The sequence below is a fragment of the Polyodon spathula genome, chromosome 2 (assembly GCF_017654505.1).
Source record: "Polyodon spathula isolate WHYD16114869_AA chromosome 2, ASM1765450v1, whole genome shotgun sequence".
NCBI classification, from domain to species: Eukaryota; Metazoa; Chordata; class Actinopteri; order Acipenseriformes; family Polyodontidae; genus Polyodon; species Polyodon spathula.
In genome coordinates this window covers 6077599-6101143 of record NC_054535.1, presented here as the reverse complement: position 1 = coordinate 6101143, position 23545 = coordinate 6077599, and the positions used below count along the sequence as shown (strand labels likewise).

The window sequence follows — 23545 nt, the reverse complement described above, 5'->3', positions numbered from 1 at the left end:
GTATGCCATAATGGGCTATTTGGTCTGGTAGATGGAATAAATGAGCGTATACCAGATTATTTTGGTTTTGAAGCAAGTGCAAAAGTAAACCATGGCAGTAAATAACTAGCAAGAGAACACTTTAAGGTGATTTTTGTGATGTGCTCTTTTCAGTGTCAACAGGAGGCTAGATTGAGACCAGCTAATTCATTTCACTTGTGACTTGTGTTCTAACCCAGCAGAAAAGCATGAGAGGATAGTAAATGAACCCACCATGTCCACTAGCAGACATGCGAATACCTTTCAATCCAAACAGAAACCCCCCTCATCTTGGTATGCAGCATCTCTTTTGAAATGCATGTCTGGGCAAGAGTCTTCAGAAAAATGCAGACCTCTGCCTTGTAATCTCATCTCTGATGCCTCATGTTGTGAAGTTTTTATCACTCGCAACTCTTGAATGTACTGACCTTATGTGAGTCATCAAGGTACCATTCTCTGCCGCTGGATCAGAAGCACTTTTTGTATTTCCCAACCAAGTCATTTTGAAGGTGTGTGAATTCACATGTCTGATTTAGCTTGTTAGCCACACCTGGCATGCATGAAGGGGCTGTTAGAAGACAGGGAGATAAGATGGCTATTGAGAATCCTGTAGTACAGTGCTCCCTTGCTAATAAGCGGGTCTCGTGGACACACAATATGAGCATTATAACCGAAGAGCGTTATAAACGTAACTACGTGAATTAACCAGACATGAAACGCCACGTAATCAACGCTATATTTTTTACAAAAAAAAAAAAGGTAACATTCCCACTCGTGGATCATTTTAATTAGCAGTTTTTAAACTATAAATAGCCTGGCTAAATGGTGGTTGGGAGTTCTGTTTGAAGTGACAGACAAGCAAACCAAGTGCGACAAGGAGAGCGGGCCGGGCGAGGGGAAGAGGGCTGAGGCGAAGCTGAAGCTTCTCATCTCTAGGAGAACTGCAGCTCCTCTCACAGCAAATACATTACGAAAGATAACCACATAATAGGCCTAATATTTAGTTATAAAATGAATGCTGAATAAGGTATCTGTGTAAGTGCCAGCACAGCTTGTCTTCAGTTCAGATACTGTATCAAAAGGGAGAGACAGAAACGGATGTTAGACTGCAAAGTTGTTTGCAGTTTGAACAACACATATAGGGAACTAGGGGACATGCTGTAGGAGTGTTACATCCGAGGTGCGTTATAACCGAGAGCCTTATAGTGAGGGAGCACTGTATTTACAAATTGTTTTACAAAGGAGCTCAATCAAATCCTATTTTAATCTACAAACAGTAGCATGGTTCGCTGTGGCACTATGTTGGTCTAATGTAGCTCAGCAGGGACTGGAGTGTTGCAGTGAAACTATGATCCGGTCATTCACTTCTGAAGGCCTAGGATACAATCTGGTTACTACTATATGTGAATGAGGTTGGTGGCAATAATGACTGTCACATGTTAGCACCTGTTTGAGTCTGTAAAGGTCATGCCTGAGTCCGTTTGGAGCAGCACTAGAGGATATTATGTCTGTACACAGCTAAAAGTGCCTATACGAGCAGTCTGAAGAAGTCTGAACGTTGAGTTGATAATACTATTTTATGTGGATCAATAGAGAATGTGAGTAAGTGTTGGTGTAGGCACTATCACAAATTAGGCAACCTCACAGAACATTGCATGCAGTATGGGCTGTCATTTGTGAGGGGATTTGTTGAGGCAAGAAGTACAAGAAGAAAGGAAAGAGCTCACACTGTCATCTTTTTAAAGTCTAGATAAGTATAGTTTATTGAAGGTAACGTTTCTGAGTTGCAAAATTACAACCAGACATCTTAAAGGTTACTTGCTGACAACATTTTGCAAGTATCCTCTTTCCAAGCACGGATCAGAGCAATACCAAGAACATTTCAGTATTCTCAGTTTAAATGCACTCTCTCAGTGACATCATGATTTTTCCTTAAACCAATCAGAAAAAAGACACATCTGTTATTACTTGGTTAATTGTCCATTTGTCTTAACCCTAACTTCAAAGCATCTGGTTCAATCCAGTTTCTCTTTTGAAGTAGCTAGCTTTTATAACAGATTTTAACCACAATCTGGCTTAATCATTAACCCATTCTGTGAGTTGTATTCTAAGACCAAATATTCATTTATATCGAAATAAAATGTCCCAACAAGATTATCTGTAGTTTTAGAACATGTAATGCTAATTTATGGAATAAGTCAATGGTATGACAAATACACAAATCTGAATGCAACCAGATGTATCCACAGATTTAATGGAATTGTTTTCTTATTGTGATTTACTGAATGGTTTATTCTGTTTAATAATCACTTGTAAGTAATTCTGGCAACAATTCTATTCAAATAAATACATTCTGTTAAATTATATTTTAACATTTGTACCATGCAATTTCAGATATGTAAGAATGACCAGCATCAGTAAATGTAAGTTTGACACCATAGTTACAGTACGAGTTACAATCAAGGAGGAAGATAGCTTCTGTTGTACTGTTCCGCTTGTATTAGCACTACCCGAGGGACAGCTTCACAACCTTACAAAGCCCTCATTTATGAATAAACCACCACACGTTCACTGCAGAGAGCTGTTGGAAGGGAGTGTTGGGTGGTATCCTGGAATTGAAAAGCTATTTGTTAATTGCAGGACGTTATGTTTAATTCTCGCTAATTTGCAAGCCAGCTGCCCCTTATTTAGCTAGAAAATGGTTTTCAGGTGGAATAGTCCAGGCTGTGGCTTAGAAGGAGATTTGCAGTAAATTTTGTAGCGTTTCAGTATGCAAATCTAGCATCAACTGTGTCTACCCAGTTTAAAGGAGCAACATTCAGAACTGTTTCGACATTACAATGCTCTCGCTCTCGTTTTCTTGTCATGGCTACTGCATTTCAAACTATGAGATATGCAGGTCAATGCAACTAAGTCGGTGTAAAAAAAGTTTGATAATCCAGTTTCGTCTGGAATGGATGTTGGCTTGCAGCCCAGTATTGTAAAAGCCTATCGCATTGCTACCACTTGATAGAGGTCAGGCACCCACCACCTTACCCGTGCTAGATTGTGCCAGGTGGTTGTGGGACAAGGCAGAACATGATGTAATGCAAGGTTGCTGTTTCAGGGTTACTGATTGGTGAAGTAATTCTTTTTTTAGGATAAAGTTGGGATACAGTTTGTATTACTTGTTGCTTGAACATTAATGGCTTGCTTCTTGTGAAAGAAGTCTTTTGTCATCTAGCATAATGTTATGCTTGCTGTGTGGAAGACGGATTTACCATGAACCTTGCTATCCAATGCTTTAAGAATTTGCGCTGGGGTAGTTTGGCTTCCCATCCTGTGTATAAGGTTCATGCCAGTGTGTGTGTGTTTAATGGGCTGTGATATTCTGTGATACAGAAGCAGTGGTTCAGCAAGTTCAGAGTAGGTGAGAGTAGGTGACCCCAGATTCCCAGGGTTTCTTGTTGAAGTAGCATTCTGAACATATTTCTGATTCCTATCTGCACAGGATGTGACATGCGTAGCATATACAGTTCAGTACAATTTACAGTAAGTGTAAGTCTATAACAAAGCCTAGAGCTTGCATTCAAAAGGCTTGTTGAAATCCAGATTACTAGCCTGTAGACTATCAAGAGAACGGTTTGGTAATCCTTTGCATGTAGGATCAATACAGGACGAAGCCACTTGAACACAGCAAGGCCCCCGCTTGCACTGCAGAGTGGCTTCCCAGAAGTGTTTAGTCATTCCTTTTTGTTTTTATTTTTTTACTAAGATTTTAAGATTCTAAGATTTAACAAGTGCTCACTACAATTTGACCTCCAACATCCAGTTAACTTGATATCATAAGATACCAGATATGTTAAATATTCACAGCTCTTAGTCACAGTGTTTTCACCCAGGAACTCCTATATCTGTAAACTCATCCTTGTTGAAACGTTTTGAATATTATTGTATGTGACTGTGTAATGTATTGTTAGCAGGTAGCATGTGATTTGTGAATGTGTATACTCAGTAGGTAGCACATGTGTCTTATTGTTCCCGTTTATGTTCTGGGGGATGTAGTCTTGTACATTTTCCTCCACTCCCCCACTCTGCCACAAAACAAAAAAAAATGATATATATAATATAGTACAGTATATTACACATATACTAAGTCAGGGTTCCGTCAGTCACCTACAAAAATAACCATTTTGTGATTTGAGCATTTAAAAATGATCAAAGAATGAAATTAAAGGTTATTTCAGTCTTTGAGCAAAATTATTTTGCTCAAATTACGAAATGTTAAAAACCAAACAAGCAAAGAACGAAACCGAGCAGAAGAGACGACTTCTTTGGTCTTTGAGTAAATGATATAATCGAATTGCGCAATGTGCTGCTCAATCTGCAATTAATGGAGGTAGTTTCAAAATGGCGGAACCCATTGAAACATGTGTGGACCTTACAGTAATAAAAAACAATTTTGATAACATATCAGCATTGATTGATCAGTGGAGTGCATTATATCAGCGCTGATTGAACAGTGGAGTGCATTATATCAATGCTGATTGAACAGTGGAGTGCATTATATCAATGCTGATTGATCAGTGGAGTGCATTATATCAGTGCTGATTGATCAGTGGAGTGCTTTATATCACATTGATTAAACAGTGGAGTGACAAGTGTTTTCTCTCAACTAAAGAACAATGTGACAGTTGAAATGAAAAAGGCTCTCGTAGCTCGTAACAAAGTGGCTATGACGAATAACCAATATCTTAGACGCAAAGCTAACTTAAAGCAGTGGAAGTTGGACAAAATGTTGTTGTACGAGTTCCAGATGTTGAAAGAAGCAGGGTGGTGCCTAGAAACTTCCTAGCCATTGTAAAAAGCGTCAAGGGCGTTCAGTGCAATTGTAAATGCCACAGCAGCAACCCTTGTGAAAAACAATACAGTGATTTGTATGTTTTTCTAAATCTTTAATTGTGATTTTTTTTTTTTTTTTTTTTTTAAATTTAGCTCTCGTTTTTTTTTGTATGTGTCTGTTAACAGGGTGTTACGTGTGTGGGTAGTCAGTGGAAAATACTGACACAGACACAGAGCATTGGTGTGATGTGCCGCACAGGCGCGCAGATTTAAATTGAACACAATGCTGACACTAGGGTACCAACAGTGGTAACCATAGTGTCACATTTAATAAAGAAATCAAAACAAAACAAAGCTAAAAATAAATATCACAAACAAAATGACGATTGCTAGTCCCACTAAAAGGAATGTCCCTCTCCCAGGAACCTACTACTCTGCGTAACCTTTTCGGTACTGTTTTGGGATCCACATCCCCCACTTCTGTTCTGTTGCTTCCGAAGTCCTGGCCTCCCAACGACTCCAGACCGTTCTGACGGTCCTGGCTGGGCAATCTCCTTTACAGGCCCTGTCTTGACGTTAAAGTGATTTAACTGACTTATTATCTAAACAATCAAAACAGTTTTTTAAAATGAGGCTCAGTAGCCCAGTGGAGCTCTCAATATGGTTTATTTTGAAAATGTTAATTTACCAAAGTTGTTATCTAAAATAAACACATTTAAGAAGATTTTCTTGTTGTCAAAAAACAGTCTTTATTGCACAGGCGTGGCGCTGTCTGGTGCTGATCGGGTCTGCAAAACCTGTTTTCAAAAAAGTGGTAGTTCATCCCTTCCTATGATTCATGAGAATAGTAAACATTTAATAAGCATGCCTTTCTTTTGCTTAAACAATTAGACAAAGATTTGATTTTGCAGTTTAAATACTGTGTAAGTAGTCTTTATAATATGAATAACAAATATTTAAATTGTTAGTTTTTTCCTCTAATTGTATTTTCTAAAGAACAAGGCGAGAACGTTCTGAACGTTCAAATTCGCTTGGAGTTTAATGTTTGCGGTCACTATCCTTCTAAATTGCTTGCCACAACCTCCTTGTAAATTAGGTCACGGCTTCAGTGGGTTAACTTCATGCATACATAATAAATACATAAATTTACTGAGTTTTATGTCCATTCAAAAAAAAAATAATTAATTAAAGTTTGTATAACACTTGATGCCCATTTTTAAGACCTTGCAATTAATTTCTATTCACAGATTGAGCAGCATCTTCAAAATCTGTTCGGGAACTGCATTTGCTCAAAGCACATTTTGCAATTTGATTTATATCGCTCAAAGACCAAAGAAGCTGTCTCTCTTCTTCTCTTCTTTTCTGTTTCATTCTTGCTTGTTTGGTATTTTCAGTTTCACAATTTGAGCAAAATAATTTGCTCAAAGACGGAAATAACCTTGTTATTTTGTAAATTAATTTGTAAATGCTCAAATGGGGAAATGGTTAATTTGTAAATGCTCAAATGGGGAAATGGTTATTTTTGTCTGATTGACTGAATCCTGACTTTGAGTGTATTATATATCTATATAAAAATCTCCTCCAGTGGGCATTCCAAAGACGGAAATATGTTATATGCCACGATTTACACAATCATACCACAAGGCCAGCTTCTTCATCCAGCTTTCATTTGTGTCAGTGAGATTAAGGACATGTATCTTGTCCTTGATGTGACATGATAAGGATGTTCAAGCGATCGAAAATATCTGCCAGCTAGCAAAGAAAGGCATTTAGTATTTACAAGCTTTTTGACCAGCGGAGAATTGGTTTCGGAATGAAATATTCTCACTTCTTCTTTGAGCTCGAACAGTTGATTGAGCACTTTGCCCCGCGACAGCCAGCGAACTTCTGTGCGGTGAAGTAGCTGACTGAGCTCATCACACAAAACTCCAAACAGGCGGGCATTTGTTGGACGAGACATGATAGTTGACAATGCGAACACCTTCGTCAAGAACTTGTTTCAGAACGGGTGACTTATTTGTTTGCAACAAGGGCTTGCCTGTGTATCATACAGTGAGTCTGAATGGATTGTGGTGCAAGAACCTGCACTCTGGTGACTAACCCATTGTTTTTTCCTGTCACGGCATGAGCACCGCCACTACAAATGCTTACACGTTGCTGCCATTCCAAGCCAGCATCGAAGACAAAACCATCCAAAAAAGCAAAGAGTTGTTCTCCTGTTGCAGTGAAGCTAAATGAGCATTCTCCAAGTGTGGTGCACTTCTGCCAGGGGATAACAAGCAGTCCAGAGTCTGAGGACCTCAGCTTGCAGGCAGGGACTTAGCAGGTCAGCAGGTTGAGGAGGTACTCGGGACCTGTGTGATGAAGGGCTATGGCAGAGCACAGCTCTGCTCTTTAGAAATTGGCAGGGATGGGGTTAAATTCCCCTACCTGCCTGGGTTCATTGTGTTCAGGTGGCTGGGGTTGATTAGATGATTAGTTTAATTAACGATCAATTAGCACCCAGCCACCTGACATAAAAGGAGGCCTCTGCTTCCCATTAAAAAGGAGGGAGCTGAGGAAGCAAGTTGTTTTTTTTTTGGTTGTTTGGAAAGTTTGAATCCAGTGAAGGCATTGCCCAGCCTGGAAATTGTTATTTTTTTAAGTTTTGTTTTTTGTCTTTTTGTGTTTAAATTGCTTTGTTTTTGCCCTTGTGCACGTTTATTTTGTGTTTATTTATAATAAAATAGTTATTTTTTTTAACTGCAGTCTGTCTCTGGGCCTCTATCCACTCGCCAGCCTGCCACAAGGGCATTGTAGGTTTGTTTTCTGGTCGGACAGATACTCCCACCAATCGCCAAACTAGCTCGTCGAGGACAGATTTCGCCCACTATTTATACCCCACAGCCACCCACCAACTGCAACATTTAATAAGCCCTCAACCAGTCACACACTCTCATCTCTTCCTGGTTTTCAGTGACTTCATGTAGCGTGACACAATCTAAATACCTTTTTTATCAAAGTAATTAAAACAGCTGCTTTTAGTTTATTGCACCTGCAGTGAAAACAAAATAAGATTAAAAACAAGGTTCTAGGGTAATCAAGAACATTATTTTTATAAAGTGATTAACACAGGTGTGCATGCTTATTCTTCAGTGCGCTATGTGTTTTCATTTAGTTTATGTTCAATATGAATCAACAATTGTGTGTTGTTTTTTGTTTGTAGCTGTTCAGTTCTGGCGAGAGTTAACCCAGACTGAGCAGTGAGAGGTTGCAAGCATCCAAGTTCATCGAGTTAAACCACATCAACAATGTCAATTACTACTACTCATCTCCATATAAAAGTACACAGACGTATAATATTGCTACTTAAACTAATTAGGCACAAATTATACACCTGGGGGTTGCTGCCAGTCATCTCAGTGGTCTGTTAGTACTGTAGTGTCACTGTCACTTTCACCCTGTTCTGACATTATTGACTGAAGCAGTGCTAAAATGCTCTCATTCATTTAAATGACTGTCAATCATCAAGACCTGCACCTACTGTGTGCACTTTCATTTGCCAGCTACAGCGCCTGTCTTTCAAAGCACCAACTTTGAAATTAGTGGGTTAATGTGTGGGTAAGCTTTTGCGATAGTATATGGCGACAGTTACTAGTTTGATTTGAAAATGGTGCACAAGAGGAAAACATTTAATGAATGTTGTGCACAATACCCTCGGGCCTGTCTGCATTGCCTTGCAGTGACTTAGAGTCCAGCTGTACTGAAGCAGGAGAGGGGGAGCTCAGACTCTGAATAATAAGTGCAAGTTAGTTCTGTTCAACTATCTAATGTTTTGTTCTGTGCATATTTTTACTCGTAAATGCATGATAAAAATCTGAGTGCTGCATTTTCTACGGTTTATTTGAGAACATTTTTTAATTTGTGTAAGATCTTTATCTTTACAAGACATAGCTGTGACCAGACCTTACTTCAATTAGAATGTTGGTAACCATGGTTTTGTTGCATGTTGAATATGATAAACAGGGTTCGTTAAATAAGATGTTTCTCAATGGCATAAAAAGTCTGTTTTTTTAAAGCATAAAGGTTGATTTCACCTATTCTCTGCTTGAATTGAAAAATAAACATTGAAAAAAAAAAAAAAACATTAAATTCTTTCTAAAATAAACGTTGATATTTAATTGTTGATTTGGCGAAAAATGAAAACTTAGAGCAGTACTAATAATAGAAAGTTGTGTAACTGAAATAGCAGTACAGCTGATTAAATACAATGACCTCTGGTTGATTTTATAAGCTATTGTAACTGTCAGAAATCTCCCACATACTGAAAGTGTATTAAATTGTTCTTTAGAAACTGGCAAGAAATACAGTAGATACGTGAAACATTATGTTGGAAAACATGGATCGAAAATTGATTAGCAGTTTGCTGTGCATGTGGACTGGCAGAGCTATACCGGTGTTCTTTTCTGAAAAGAGGCTAATATTGAAGATAGCAGACTGTTTGGTTCAAATTGCATGTACTGCTAACAATTGATGGAGACCTTGTGTCTACAAGCTTCTTGCCCAGCATTAACTGCAAGCTAACAAGATAACAATGCTGTGGACCAGAAGGGGCCAGGCTCTAAGACTTTTGGAATGCAAAGCATAAAGGAGCTGAAAGGCTCCCAGGGACTGGCGTTGGACCCAAAGGTTCTCGGGGAGAATAAGAGATCACGCCACTGGACTCAAAGGGTCTCAAGCAAAACGGAGAGATATGAACAACGAAGATGACAAAAACTAGATTTATGGACCTTTTTGGGGCGCCAGGGTTTTGAAGAAGGCACTGAGTTCAGAGGTTGTCACACAAGACAACACACACATACACACTAAATTAAATATATGGTAACAGAATAATGTGTTGTACCTTTGCAATTGGTTAAATGTCAGAGAAAGAGGATGTGGACCATCTATACAGAAGGGTATTTAATGTCATGCAAAAATTGTAAGGACGTGTATTCTGTTTGTCCTGTACCTGGGACCAGACTCCCTGCATATTTCAATAAACCCAACAACTGACTGAAGAAAAGGACTCTGTGCATTTTCTTGAATCTACTTACACACCATCCTTTTTTATGTTACATCACATTGTAATTAGGGTGTGGTGCCATAGTCTGTTCCATGTTGTTAAAGTATAAACCAAAAGAAATAACTATGATAAATAAATGGCATTTCATAGCTGTAGCATATGCACAGTTAATTGCACAGTTTGCTTGTTTTGTTTTATTTGGTTGTAGACTATGATAATGCCATCATTATTAAAATGTTATCCTGTTGAAATGTGAGTGGGGAAAACCAGAAATAACCCTCACAGCTGGAGAGAGTGGTTCTGTACAGCACAGTAGTTGGATGAACTGCCGTCCAGAATCTAAATGCTTTTGTTTGTCAGCTGCAGAGATATGCTCACATTATGTGTGACTTCATCACCTCTTGGGAATAATTTCATGCACAGCTGTCTTGTCTAACTGCACCTGGTCGCTATAGGTACTGTTGTCCAATCTACCTCGTCAGACAACTAGACTGCCTGTTAATTCTACTGTACCACTGCATGACAAATGTCAAATACAGTGCCATTGTTTATTCCTGTGCTTTATTTTTCATGTTTTTTACAGTTTAGTTTCTGACTTCGTACAAATTGCTAATAGAGACACCTGAATAATGACTGGATTTGTATTTTTTACCTATTTATGGTAACAGGTATGTATTTATTTATTTATTTATGTATGTATTAACAAATTAAGAAACAGTTTTCAGACCTATACCATGCTTGGTCATTTATAGTGATCCATGTTCATCTTAAGGAAAGTGCTTGGTCATTATTGTGATGTGTTGTCCATTTTATGGAAAAGGTCATTCAGAGTGACCAACCTTGTTTGAATCCAGCTGTTTTTTTTTTTTTTTTTTTTTTTTTTTTTTTTTTTAAACACCAGAGCACAAAATAAGGGCTTGGAATTATTTGAATGGCTTCTTTATTAACTAATAGCTAACTTTGATTTGTATTCAGCAAAGCCTAGGCATGACGCTGGAGTTAATGAGAAGTCGAGGTAGCGCCTGTCTCTCCCCGGAGCTTAGCTGGTTGTGTAGTATGTAAATCATGCATTTTCAATGCCTCCTTCCCAATCCCTCTTCCCCTGTGTCTTGGTTGCCGTGACGCAGGTGTTATGATCACATGCTCTGGCTTGCAAAGGATTGAAACAGAGCAAGGTGAGTGTGAGCTGATGGCATTCTGTTTCTTATTGATTGTGATTGGGGATTACTGTCGCTATTGATTGATTGGGATTGCGGATTACTGTCACTGTTGATTGGGATTGCGGATTACTGTCACTGTTGATTGGGATTGCGGATTATTGTCACGGTTGATTGGGATCGTGGATTACTGTTACTGTTGATTGGGATCGCGGATTACTGTCACTGTTGATTGGGATCGCGGATTACTGTCACTGTTGATTGTGATTGCGGATTATCACAGTATGAAACATCACAGTATGAAAAATCACAGTACAAAACATCACAGTATGAAATATCACAGTATGAAATATCACAGTACACGTTAAAAGTGAAACTGAAATTTGTGAATTAGATTGTGCTTCTTGTACTGACTTACTGTGTTTTCATACTGGCTACTAGTTTTGTAAACATGCTTAGAAGGATGGGCTATGTTTAGACTACCAGGATTTTTTGTAATGTAATATTACTGTTGTGTTTGCTTAAAAAAAAAAAAAAAAAAAAAAGACATATTAGATTCTTTACTAACTAACCGGGCTAGGCTTGAAGCTTCAAAGTGTAATCATTGCATAGATTGCTTCCTTGCTTGCTTCCTTCTCTCCTTGCACATCAATATGAATGCATTCAGTGTTCAGCTCCACTGTTCATTTAACCTACGGGTTGCAGTGAGCAGATGAAAATGCTTTGATTTAGATCTAATATGTGAACAGCAGGGGATACTTTTAAAGCAATGGATTGGAATCCTTTTATTGTGCTGGCTTGTGGATATTTATTTCCTAAAGTAATGCATTAGCTTAGTTCACCATTTAACCTCTGGTAAAACTAAGCGTATCTTAGGGATTGCGTTATAATATCCGAAAGGAAAGAATCTAGTGACCCAAGGAATTAATTAATTTAAAAGGTAATGTTTGCAATTTTAATACATTTAAGGAAAGAAAAAACAAATACAGACAGAAAGCTGAATTCAATTCGAGTGTCTACTACCTAATACAGAGTCTTGTGCCAATGGAAGGGGGGGGGGGGGAGGGGTATATCAGCGTGTGGTTTCAGTGTTCAGTCTCCACAGCTCATTGAATTGGGCAATAAAAGGCAACTTGTACATTACTGTAGTCAATAATTTCGAGTGTTGGTGTGCAAGAAAAGAATGAGTCCCTGCTATATCGATGCCAGCGGTATATCATAATACCAAAATCTTATGATACCTAATATCGGTGTAAAATGAAGATATCCAGGTAAAACAAAACTCTGTAATTGTGTGCTTTAAAACAACATGAACTAAGCTTACTCATTTATGCTTGGCAGTGGTGACCAGCTACCCTGCACGTTCTGGGAAATTTAAATTGTGCATCAGTCATCACGAATGCTGGAGAGAAAAGCTTGATGTGGAGCAATTTGGACTTCAGCCAGATGACAACAGCAATCTGGTTGAAGATGGTCGGTCAAAATATTGTAAATAAATGAAAAACAAAGGAGGAAACACCACCAATTCATTGAGACATCTTTGAGATCGCCACCCCGATCTCTTTGCCGAAGTTCACTTTTAGTGTGGTTTCTTCCGTTCTTTTAGTGTAAGTAAATCCCGGTGCATATTACTTTATTAAAAAAAAGTCACAGCAAAGATAACACACAAAACAGGAATCCGCTTTTAGAAATGTACCGTTAAATATAATGCTTAACTTTGAATTTTTCACTATTGAAATGCGTATGTCAGCAGCGTTTTCAGTAAAGCAGTTCTTTGCCAGAAATACTTTATTTATTTTTTTTAATCTGCTGAACTAATTTTTACTAAATTATTTGGAAGTGGTGATTTTTAAAATATGTAACCCTATAAAATTGTGAAATGAACGCACAGTGTTTAAAATTAAGGACTGCAACGTTTGTGTGTTCCCTAATTTAACACATTACTGTGTTAAATAAACGTTTTACCCTGTACACGAATCAGTCAGGCTAATCCAGTTTAGCACTGTACTCTGTTTACTGGTTTTACTTTCTAAAAGATTTCAACAGCATAGATTCATGGAGTTGTTATGTTGTATGTGACTTTAAGAACATAAGAAATGTTACAAACAAGAGGAGGTCCATTTGGCCCATCTTGCTCATTTGGTTATCCAAGCAGGAACCTCATCAGTTGTTACCACTCTGGAGTTTACCCTTTCCACTGCTACTGCAGTTCTTTTATTAGCCGTAGTCATAGTAATCTTGCTCCAGTGGAGAGGGAGCACATACTGACTGTAAAAGGTTAAGCATTCAAGAAAATGATGTATGATTTATTTTTTCAGTAATAAGCACACTCTTCCTCAGAAATTGTGACTTGGCACTTTCTGGACATTCTGAATACATTATACCAACTGTGTTTTCAATATACCGTATTTCCAAAATGGTCCAGTGTGCAGGCTATCTGATATCTGTCACTCGCCATTGCAAGTGAAGTTTAAATTAGTGTGACGTACATCTGAATGCAGAGTGTGCTGGCTTCTAATCCTTGCCGTTACGACTGTGTGTCTCAGGTAATTGATAGTAATGTAAGTCTAGACTCGTAGAATGATGTCATCAGAATGGGTATACAGGGTCATTGGGAGCACAGACTTTTCTGTTTGGCTGGAGTTTAAAGTAGCAGTAATATTAATCCATATTATGTGTGATATATTGAAGTAAACAAAGGATGATTTCAGGGATTAAAATAATGTTTCAGATCTTCTGTTTTCAATGCCCATGCATGTGTTTTTACAGCATACTGTACGGTTTACAGTGACAAGGGTTCCGGGGCCAGACCAGGTCCTCCCCAAGTCACATTCTCTCTCTGGATCTATGTTCCATCTCGCAAAATCACGTCTCATTGTTGCTGGTGATGCAGAGATCAGTGCATTGCTTAAACAGTAGGCAGTTTGTGTGATGTGTTGGCTTGTACTGCTGGTTAGATTGGAGCAGTATTCTCAATGGAAGTAGTGCAGTGTTTACAGTAAGCTTCAGTAAAGCATAAGATTAACCGGTAAATGTCAGAAAAGCATTGTTATACTTCATAAAACTTACGATTTACCAGATTTCAACTTTTTTTTCTCTCTCTCTCTCTCTGTCACACACACACATTGTAATCCGTTGCGTATCCCATCCGTCACATGTCCGCCCTAACCGTTTATCCACCGTGATTAATCTCTTCAGCAGCGTTAGTTTATCATTGAACAGAGGTTAGTTCAGAGATTGTAGATCCTGCCAAAGTTTTCGTACACTGCTGTATGTGCTCTGTGCACACCCGTTGCTGGTAGTGTCATGTGAGCTGTTCAGTGTGTTGATATGTAAATAAATCCTGTTCGCCTGGGGGTCGTGTCAACTTCAACCTCCGTCTCGATCTCCTGCAGCAGCGAATGCACGCACCCACACGGCAGACGGCTACCCTGTCACAAGCATTCATACCCTGTATCTTTCTAAACAAGGGACGTAGGGGAGCTCCCTGATAAATGCTAAATCTCAAAACAATAATTGTGTGACTATAGTAATTGTTACAGCTGTGTATAATGGTATTTAAAACAGGATTCATTTATCTGCCTTTTTACATATCCACCCTTACACTGGACAGATTGATTTTTCAGTACTTGAAGATTATGTATTTATTTATTTTATAATTAGGGCTTCTTGTTTTTTTTTTTTTGTTTTTATTTTCCTTCTCTCTCCATCCATTTAAATCTTAATTAATAGTTGTTAAACCTTAACTAAATACCAGAGTGTTTAAATTAGCGACGCGCTTCTAGAAACTAACGCAGTGGAAATTAACAAGCTGAATTCGGCGATCAGAGCCTGAAGGAAATGCAGGTTCAAATAGAATCAGGTGAGATCAATGCATGTCAGTTTGTTAACTCAGTCAAGATATGAGGGTAAAAAGAAACAACTTCCTTTGGTAATTAGTGTTTGATTAAGAAAACAAATCGTCTCAAAATATGTTTAAAGGGACATCACGTGATCGAAAACTAGAAGCCCTATTTATAATTCTCAACTTGTGTTGGTTTTCAATCATGCTAATTGTCAATAATAAGCAACGAATTAATTTCATATGAAATATGTTGATTGCCCAAATACTTTTGTGAAAGTATGAAATTAGTTTTTGTATGTTATTTTTCATTTTGTGCATGTTATGTATTAATTTGTTGTTTTATTATAATGCTGAATCTTGAATTTATATCTCTCGATGGAACAGTTAGAAGTTATAGAAATCACTTTCTTTGTGTGTTCTCATTTCAATTGCCCAAATACTTTTGTGTGTGTATGTATGTATGTATGTATGTATGTATGTGTGTGTGTGTGTGTGTGTGTGTGTGTGTGTGTGTGTGTATATATATATATATATATATATATATATATATATATATATATATATATATATATATATATATAATGCACAGTTGTGGTCTGAAGTTTTGCATCACCCGATAGAGCAAATTTTGCTTCATAAAATCGAATGAAACCTTCTAAATAATGTTACGTTAACATGTTGAATTACATAGCATTGTAGTTTTCCCTATACTTAATGAAAAACTGCAAAACATGAAATGTTGTACATTTTTACTTGCACTGCCTGATTGCTGTTGGGTTTACACCGAATCAGTGGTGCAGCTTTACTACTGTGGGATGACTGTTAACGTGTGTAAATGCTTTACTACTGTGGGATGACTGTTAATGTGTGTAAATGCTTTCCTCCCAGATGACCCTTGTGGAGATTATTTGCAGTTCACACTGACATTCAGAATACTGTATCTTGGGATCAATTTCATCTAGATATTTTGTTATATATTGGTATAATTTCCTTGGAAATAGCTCAACCTTGTTGAAGTTGTAATAAAAAATAAATGAGATGCTGAATGAATGCACTCGAACCAGGCCACTGAAGTGAAAATATTAAACAGCATACTGTAGCTTTAAATAGACTGCAACCTCATGCTGTTTTTCTACTTGGAAGACTGTTGAATTGCTCTTTTTAAATTAAATTGGGCATGTATACTTGCCCTGCAAATTGCTAGAGGCATTGATGCCGTTAGATTAGCAATTCTTGAATTGCTCTTAAATAAAATGTTTCTGGACAAGTAATTTCCATTTTAATGAGAAGCTGCGACGATTACAGTTAGTCTTTTGTGTTTTGTTTTGTGTTTGTACAGAAGGACACTGTGGTCCCCCCCGTCCCGTCCCCGCAAGAACAGTTTGTCAGCTTTTCCAAAGCGGCTGTAATGTGCTGACATACCACTATGGGCAGGCGCTACCCAGGAACTTACTATCATCCAAACAACTCACGTATGTACTTCTTTGATTTATACACTTTCATTCAGTTCATTAAGGCTGTGTGTGTGCGTTTGGACTTCTAATGGTAGGGTCGTCACTAGCTTCAATGAAGCAAAAAAAAAAAGAGTGTTTTAATAGTTTAAACATTTATCTGCAGTAAAACAACCAGTAGTTGCACTGAAGCAACCCATTAGTGTTTCCGCATAATAGAGTCCAGTGTCTCAAAAAAGGATTTCAGGATTTCGTTACTGTTGGGCTTTCCATGGTGTTGCAAATTGATATACTGTAGCTGAAGCGAGTAATGATTTCTGAAGAGGAACAAAATACTACACTGGTCCTATAATAAACCTGACAGACACCAGAATCACGCTGAATTAAAGAAACTGTAACAGTTACATCTGTTTTTCTACCCAATTTGAAAGCCTCCTCCCGTACCCCCCCCCCCCCCCCCCCACTCCATGTGATTGCAAAGGCAAATACAGATTTTTGAGGCTGAAAAGGTTTGAAAAACACTTCATTCTCCAAAGGGTTAAGAACTAGTTTAACGTGTGTTCAGATCTGTAAGTTAGCTTTGCTGCCTGCTGTGGTTTTTGTTCAACACCCCATTCATGTGCACATTTTTCATTTCACATGAGACACAATTTCAGAAGCTAGAACTCTTTCTGTGCTTGAAAACACACCTTGAATTATGCACTGAGCTCTGTGAAAGCCAGCTCTCAAGTGCACTGTGGCACATGCCTACTACCTTTTTGAGTTGAGTTCATCCTGAGCTATGGATGATAGTGCTATTTTGCTAACTACCATGACAAATTCATTTGAGATAAACCTACAGGATTTACAGGATAAATGTAATGAGTAAAGAAACAAACATTCATTGGTTATCGTTCGATTGAGTTTGAAATCGAATGCGATTCTTCAGTACTGCTGCCTAGCTTCTATATAAGGCTTCTGATTTTTGGTTTTAACCGATAAACCACCAATAAAACACCACTGATGCAAAACAAATAAATCGGTGTATATCCAATAAACACCGGAAAACACTGGACATGGTTATTCACTTTTACTTTAACCCACCCAAACTATGGAGTGGCAGAATTTCCTGCATTTCTGTTGGAGACTCCGCAGACCGGGAGGATTGTACATGCTTGAGACATTTAAGACGAGATTACAATTAGAAACGGGGGATTGTTCTTGCTGTCACGATTTAAAGCTATGTTACAGTTAGTTAAGGAGGATTTACAGAATTGTAAAAAAATGCCTAGACAAACAACCCTTGGCCCGTGACCAAAAGGATTTCGTTGTGGAAGGCAGCACAGGAAAGAAGGTACAAGTGTGCAAGTACTGTCGAGTTACAATACGTATTGTGCCAGATAAAGCACAAAACCAAAAAATAAATAAATTTGGAAATAAATGAAAACAATAATTTTATCTAGTATGTAAAAAGCAAAAGCCCTGAACAAAAATAATTTCAGTACCTGCATAAAACTAAAAAAACAGATGCCCTACTTCTATACAAGACTTTCTGCTGACCGCACAAGACTGGCACACTGTTTGTCCTCATTTGCTGGCACTGCTTCTTCACATTGTACTGCCAGTGTTGCAGTTATCGCCATTTGGTTCTTGCTGTCTTGGAGTTAATAACAACTACGCCTTCTGCATGTAGCTTTTGGTGATGCGCCACCTTGTACCATTTTGTTTCAATGAAAATTCATGACCTTTTGCAGTCCTTCATCCTTTTGTGCTGCTTACGTCTCTCTCTGTCTCATTTTGTTTTTATGAAAAGCTTTTCATTTCCTCTTGAATTTTTGTATTCCTCTGTGCTGCCTGTCAATAACTTAGATCCAAAAGATAGTGTTTTCAGATGGCAGAGAGTGTGATCAAAGCCTTGGTGTCTGTGTCCACCAGACACTGAATAATATCTAACTCGATACTTTGTGAGGTGGTGATTCCTTTCAAGTGTGTGTGTGTGTCTAATGTCTATAGATATATATATATCCACCATATATTATAGTATATATATATCGTATATATATATATATATTATATACTATATATATATATATATATATATATACTGTGCAAAAGTTTTAGGCAGGTGTGAAAAAATGCTGTAAAGTAAGAATGCTTTCAAAAATAGACATGTTAATAGATTATATTTGTCAATTAACTAAATGCAAAGTGAGTGAACAGAAGAAAAATCTACATCAAATCCATGTTTGGTGTGACCACCCTTTACCTTCAAAACAGCATCAATTCTTCTAGGTACACTTGCACAAAGTCAGGGATTTTGTAGGCATATAGTCAGGTGTATGATTAAACAATTATACCAAACAGGTGCTAATGATCATCCATCATTAACTGAAACAGAAACAGCTGTGTAGGAGGAATAAAACTGGGTGAGGAACAGCCAAACTCAGCTATCAAGGTGAGGTTGCTGAAGACAGTTTACTGTCAAAAGTCATACACCATGGCAAGACTGAGCACAGCAACAAGACACAAGGTAATTATACTGCATCAGCAAGGTCTCTCCCAGGCAGAAATTTCAAGGCAGACAGGGGTTTCCAGATGTGCTGTCCAAGCTCTTTTGAAGAAGCACAAAGAAACGGGCAAAGTTGAGGACTGTAGACACAGTGGTCGGCCAAGGAGACTTACTGCAGCAGATGAAAGACACATCATGCTTACTTCCCTTCGCAATCGGAAGATGTCCAGCAATGCCGTCAGCTCAGAATTGGCAGAAAACAGTGGGACCCTGGTACACCCATCTACTGTCAGGAGAAGTCTGGTCAGAAGTGGCCTTCATGGAAGACTTGCGGCCAAAAAGCCATACCTCAGACTTGGAAACAAGGCCAAGCGACTCAACTATGCACGAAAACACAGGAACTGGGGTGCAGAAAAATGGCAGCAAGTGCTCTGGACTGATGAGTCGAAATTTGAAATATTTGGCTGTAGCAGAAGGCAGTTTTTTTGCCGAAGGGCTGGAGAGCAGTACACGAATGAGTGTCTACAGGCAACAGTGAATCATTATGGCGGTTCCTTGCAAGTTTGGGGCTGCATTTCTGCAAATGGAGTTGGGGATTTGGTCAGAATTAATGGTCTCCTCAATGCTGAGAAATATAGGCAGATACTTATCCATCATGCAATACCATCAGGGAGGCATCTGCTTGGCCCCAAATTTATTCTGCAGCATGACAACGACAGCGAAAGTCATTAAGAACTGTCTTCAGCATAAAGAAGAACAAGGAGTCCTGGAAGTGATGGTATGGCCCCCACAGAGCCCTGATCTCAACATCGTCGAGTCTGTTTGGGATTACATGAAGAGAGAGAAGCAACTGAGGCTGCCTAAATACACAGAAGAACTGTAGTTAGTTCTCCAAGATGTTTGGGCCAACCTACTTGCCGAGTTCCTTCAAAAACTGTGTGCAAGTGTACCTAGAAGAATTGATGCTGTTTTGAAGGTAAAGGGTGGTCACACCAAATATTGATTTGATGTAGATTTTTCATTTGTTCACTCACTTTGCATTTATGTCAAAGCATTCTTACTTTACAGGCGTTTTATATTATTTGTGTGCTTATTTAAGTACTGTGTTTTGTTGAAAGTCGGTTCTCATAGTATGTTTTTCTGTTTTACAGAGCCTGCTCGCAGGCCTGTCTGCAATGTGGTGCTTAGCACATGGACTGAGATACTCGCTTCGGCTCTTGTTGCTTGCAACTTTAACCCCCATGTCTTTATGCCGTTTTGGTGACAGCTTTTTAGCATCACCATTGCGAAGGCTATTAGCCCATTCTAACAAGCAGGCTTCTCTTAGTCTTGTGTGCGTGCTGACCTGTGGCTTGTACAGGTGGGCATCCCTGTACGTTACCCCCCGTGGTGACTGCGAACCGGAGGACCTGTACCGAACGCTACTGAGGTCACCGAACCGGGACCAGTACTCACCCAGTGCTAAAGGTCACTGAAATGATACCAAACCATTACCATACTGACCCTGTACCGACCTGGTGTTAAAGTCACCGACCCGGTTCCAAACGGTGCGAAAGCCACCAAACCGGAGTGGTGCCGCCCCAGGTTCTGAACCAGTAATAGCCTGCTATTGAAGACACCGAACCGTTACCAAACTGACCTGATACCAACCACTGCCAAGGTCACCAGTCCGGTACCAAACCGGTCACATTCGGGTCTTGACCCGCCTGGTTGATTTTATATATAAGAACATAAGAACATAAGAAAGTTTACAAACGAGAGGAGGCCATTCGGCCCATCTTGCTCGTTTCGTTGTTAGTAGCTTATTGATCCCAAAATCTCATCAAGCAGCTTCTTGAAGGATCCCAGGGTGTCAGCTTCAACAACATTACTGGGGAGTTGATTCCAGACCCTCACAATTCTCTGTGTAAAAAAGAGCCTCCTATTTTCTGTTCTGAATGCCCCTTTGTCTAAACTCCATTTGTGACCCCTGGTCCTTGTTTCTTTTTTCAGGCTGAAAAAGTCCCTTGGGTCGACACTGTCAATACCTTTTAGAATTTTGAATGCTTGAATTAGGTCGCCACGTAGTCTTCTTTGTTCAAGACTGAACAGATTCAATTCTTTTAGCCTGTCTGCATATGACATGCCTTTTAAGCCCGGAATAATTCTGGTCGCTCTTCTTTGCACTCTTTCTAGAGCAGCAATATCTTTTTTATAGCGAGGTGACCAGAACTGCACACAATATTCAAGATGAGGTCTTACTAGTGCATTGTACAGTTTTAACATTACTTCCCTTGATTTAAATTCAACACTTTTCACAATGTATCCGAGCATCTTGTTAGCCTTTTTTATAGCTTCCCCACATTGTCTAGATGAAGACATTTCTGAGTCAACAAAAACTCCTAGGTCTTTTTCATAGATTCCTTCTCCAATTTCAGTATCTCCCATATGATATTTATAATGTACATTTTTATTTCCTGCGTGCAGTACCTTACACTTTTCTCTATTAAATGTAATTTGCCATGTGTCTGCCCAGTTCTGAATCTTGTCTAGATCATTTTGAATGACCTTTGCTGCTGCAACAGTGTTTGCCACTCCTCCTACTTTTGTGTCGTCTGCAAATTTAACAAGTTTGCTTACTATACCAGAATCTAAATCATTAATGTAGATTAGGAATAGCAGAGGACCTAATACTGATCCCTGTGGTACACCACTGGTTACCTCGCTCCATTTTGAGGTTTCTCCTCTAATCAGTACTTTCTGTTTTCTACATGTTAACCACTCCCTAATCCATGTACATGCATTTCCTTGAATCCCAACTGCGTTCAGTTTGAGAATTAATCTTTTGTGCGGGACTTTGTCAAAAGCTTTCTGGAAATCTAAATAAACCATGTCATATGCTTTGCAATTATCCATTATCGATGTTGCATCCTCAAAAAAATCAAGCAAGTTAGTTAGACATGATCTCCCTTTCCTAAAACCATGTTGACTGTCTCCCAGGACCCTGTTACCATATAGGTAATTTTCCATTTTGGATCTTATTATAGTTTCCATAAGTTTGCATATAATGGAAGTCAGGCTTACTGGTCTGTAGTTACCTGGTTCAGTTTTGTTTCCCTTTTTGTGGATCGGTATTACGTTTGTAATTTTCCAGTCTGTCGGTACCACCCCTGTGTCAAGAGACTGCTGCATGATCTTGGTTAGCGGTTTGTAAATTACTTCTTTCATTTCTTTGAGTACTACTGGGAGGATCTCATCCGGCCCAGGGGATTTGTTTATTTTAAGAGCTCCTAGTCCCTTTAACACTTCTGCCTCAGTTATGCTAAAGTTATTTAAAACTGGATAGGAACTGGATGACATGTGGGGCATGTTGTCGGTATCTTCCTTTGTAAAAACTTGTGAAAAGTAATCATTTAATATATTTGCTATTTTTTTTTCTTCATCTACGATTTTGCCATTTGTATCTCTTAAACATTTAATCTCCTCTTTGAATGTTCTCTTGCTGTTGTAATATTGGAAAAACATTTTGGAATTGGTTTTAGCTCCCTTAGCAATGTTCATTTCTATTTCTCTCTTGGCCTTTCTAACTTCCTTTTTGACTTGCGTTTGCAGTTCTGTGTACTCTTTCTGCGTACTTTCTTTTTGGTCCTTTTTTAATGCTCTGTAAAGTGCCTTTTTTCGCTGAATATTTTTTTTAATTGATCTATTAAACCATTTTGGCAATTTAGTTTTACATTTAGATTTGTCTACTTTAGGGATGTAATTGTTTTGCGCCTCTAGTACTACATTTTTGAAGAACAACCATCCTTCTTCTGTGGGTGTTTTCTCTATTTTACTCCAATCTACTTCTGTTAGTCTCTGTTTCATACCTTCATAGTTTGCTTTTCTAAAATTGTAAACCTTAGCTTTAGTCATTACTTTTGGGGTTTTAAAAAACACTTCAAATGAGACCATGTTGTGGTCTGAGTTTGCCAGTGGTTCTCTGACCTCTGTTTTAGTTATTCTGTCTTCGTTATTTGAAAAGACTAAATCAAGGCATGCCTCCCCTCTAGTCGGTGCCTTGACAAATTGTGTTAGGAAGCAGTCATTTGTCATTTCCACCATTTCAATTTCATCCTTCGTGCTACCCACCGGGTTTTCCCATTTTATTTGGGGGAAGTTGAAATCCCCCATTAGTATGGCTTCTCCTTTGCTACACACATTTCTAATGTCATTGTATAACAGATTATTTTGCTCACCATCTGAATCTGGCGGTCTATAGCATGCTCCTATTATTATGCCCTTTGAATTTTTGTCCGTTATTCTGACCCATATTGATTCGGTTTTATTTTCTTTGTCCAGGTTTAACACCTGGGCTTCAAGACTGTTTCTTATGTATAGCGCTACCCCTCCTCCTCTTCTGTCCTGCCTGTCTTTCCTATACAGTGTATACCCACAAATATTATATTCGTCCCCATCACTCTCAGACAACCAAGTTTCTGTAACACCTATCACATCATAGTTACCTGTTAGTGCAGTAGCTTCAAGTTCTAGAATTTTGTTTCTGATACTTCTAGCATTTAGATAAATACATTTAATGGTTGTCTTACCTGAGTTGTTGTTCTTGTTTTGATGCGGTCTCCCTTCTGTTTTTTTGTTGATTTCTCCCCCCTTCCTTTCTAGTTTAAATGCTTCTGAACCTGCTCGAGGATCTTTTCTCCGAGTAGACTGGTTCCCTTGTTATTTAAATGCAGTCCATCCCGT

The 23545-nt window shown here is 38.6% G+C and overlaps 1 protein-coding gene across 10 annotated transcripts in view; it reads left to right on the top strand.

Annotated features, from left to right (window-relative positions):
• The window catches only part of LOC121329438 (amyloid-beta A4 precursor protein-binding family B member 2-like), a 117907-nt gene that overhangs the window by 23218 nt on the left and 71144 nt on the right, over window positions 1-23545 (top strand). For all 10 annotated transcript variants that reach the window (XM_041275060.1, XM_041275042.1, XM_041275021.1 and 7 more), the window contains exon 2: window positions 16224-16356. In XM_041275060.1, coding sequence (XP_041130994.1) covers window positions 16311-16356 — 46 coding nt within the window. In that variant the 5' untranslated portion in view covers window positions 16224-16310. The remainder of the gene's footprint in view (window positions 1-16223; window positions 16357-23545) is intronic.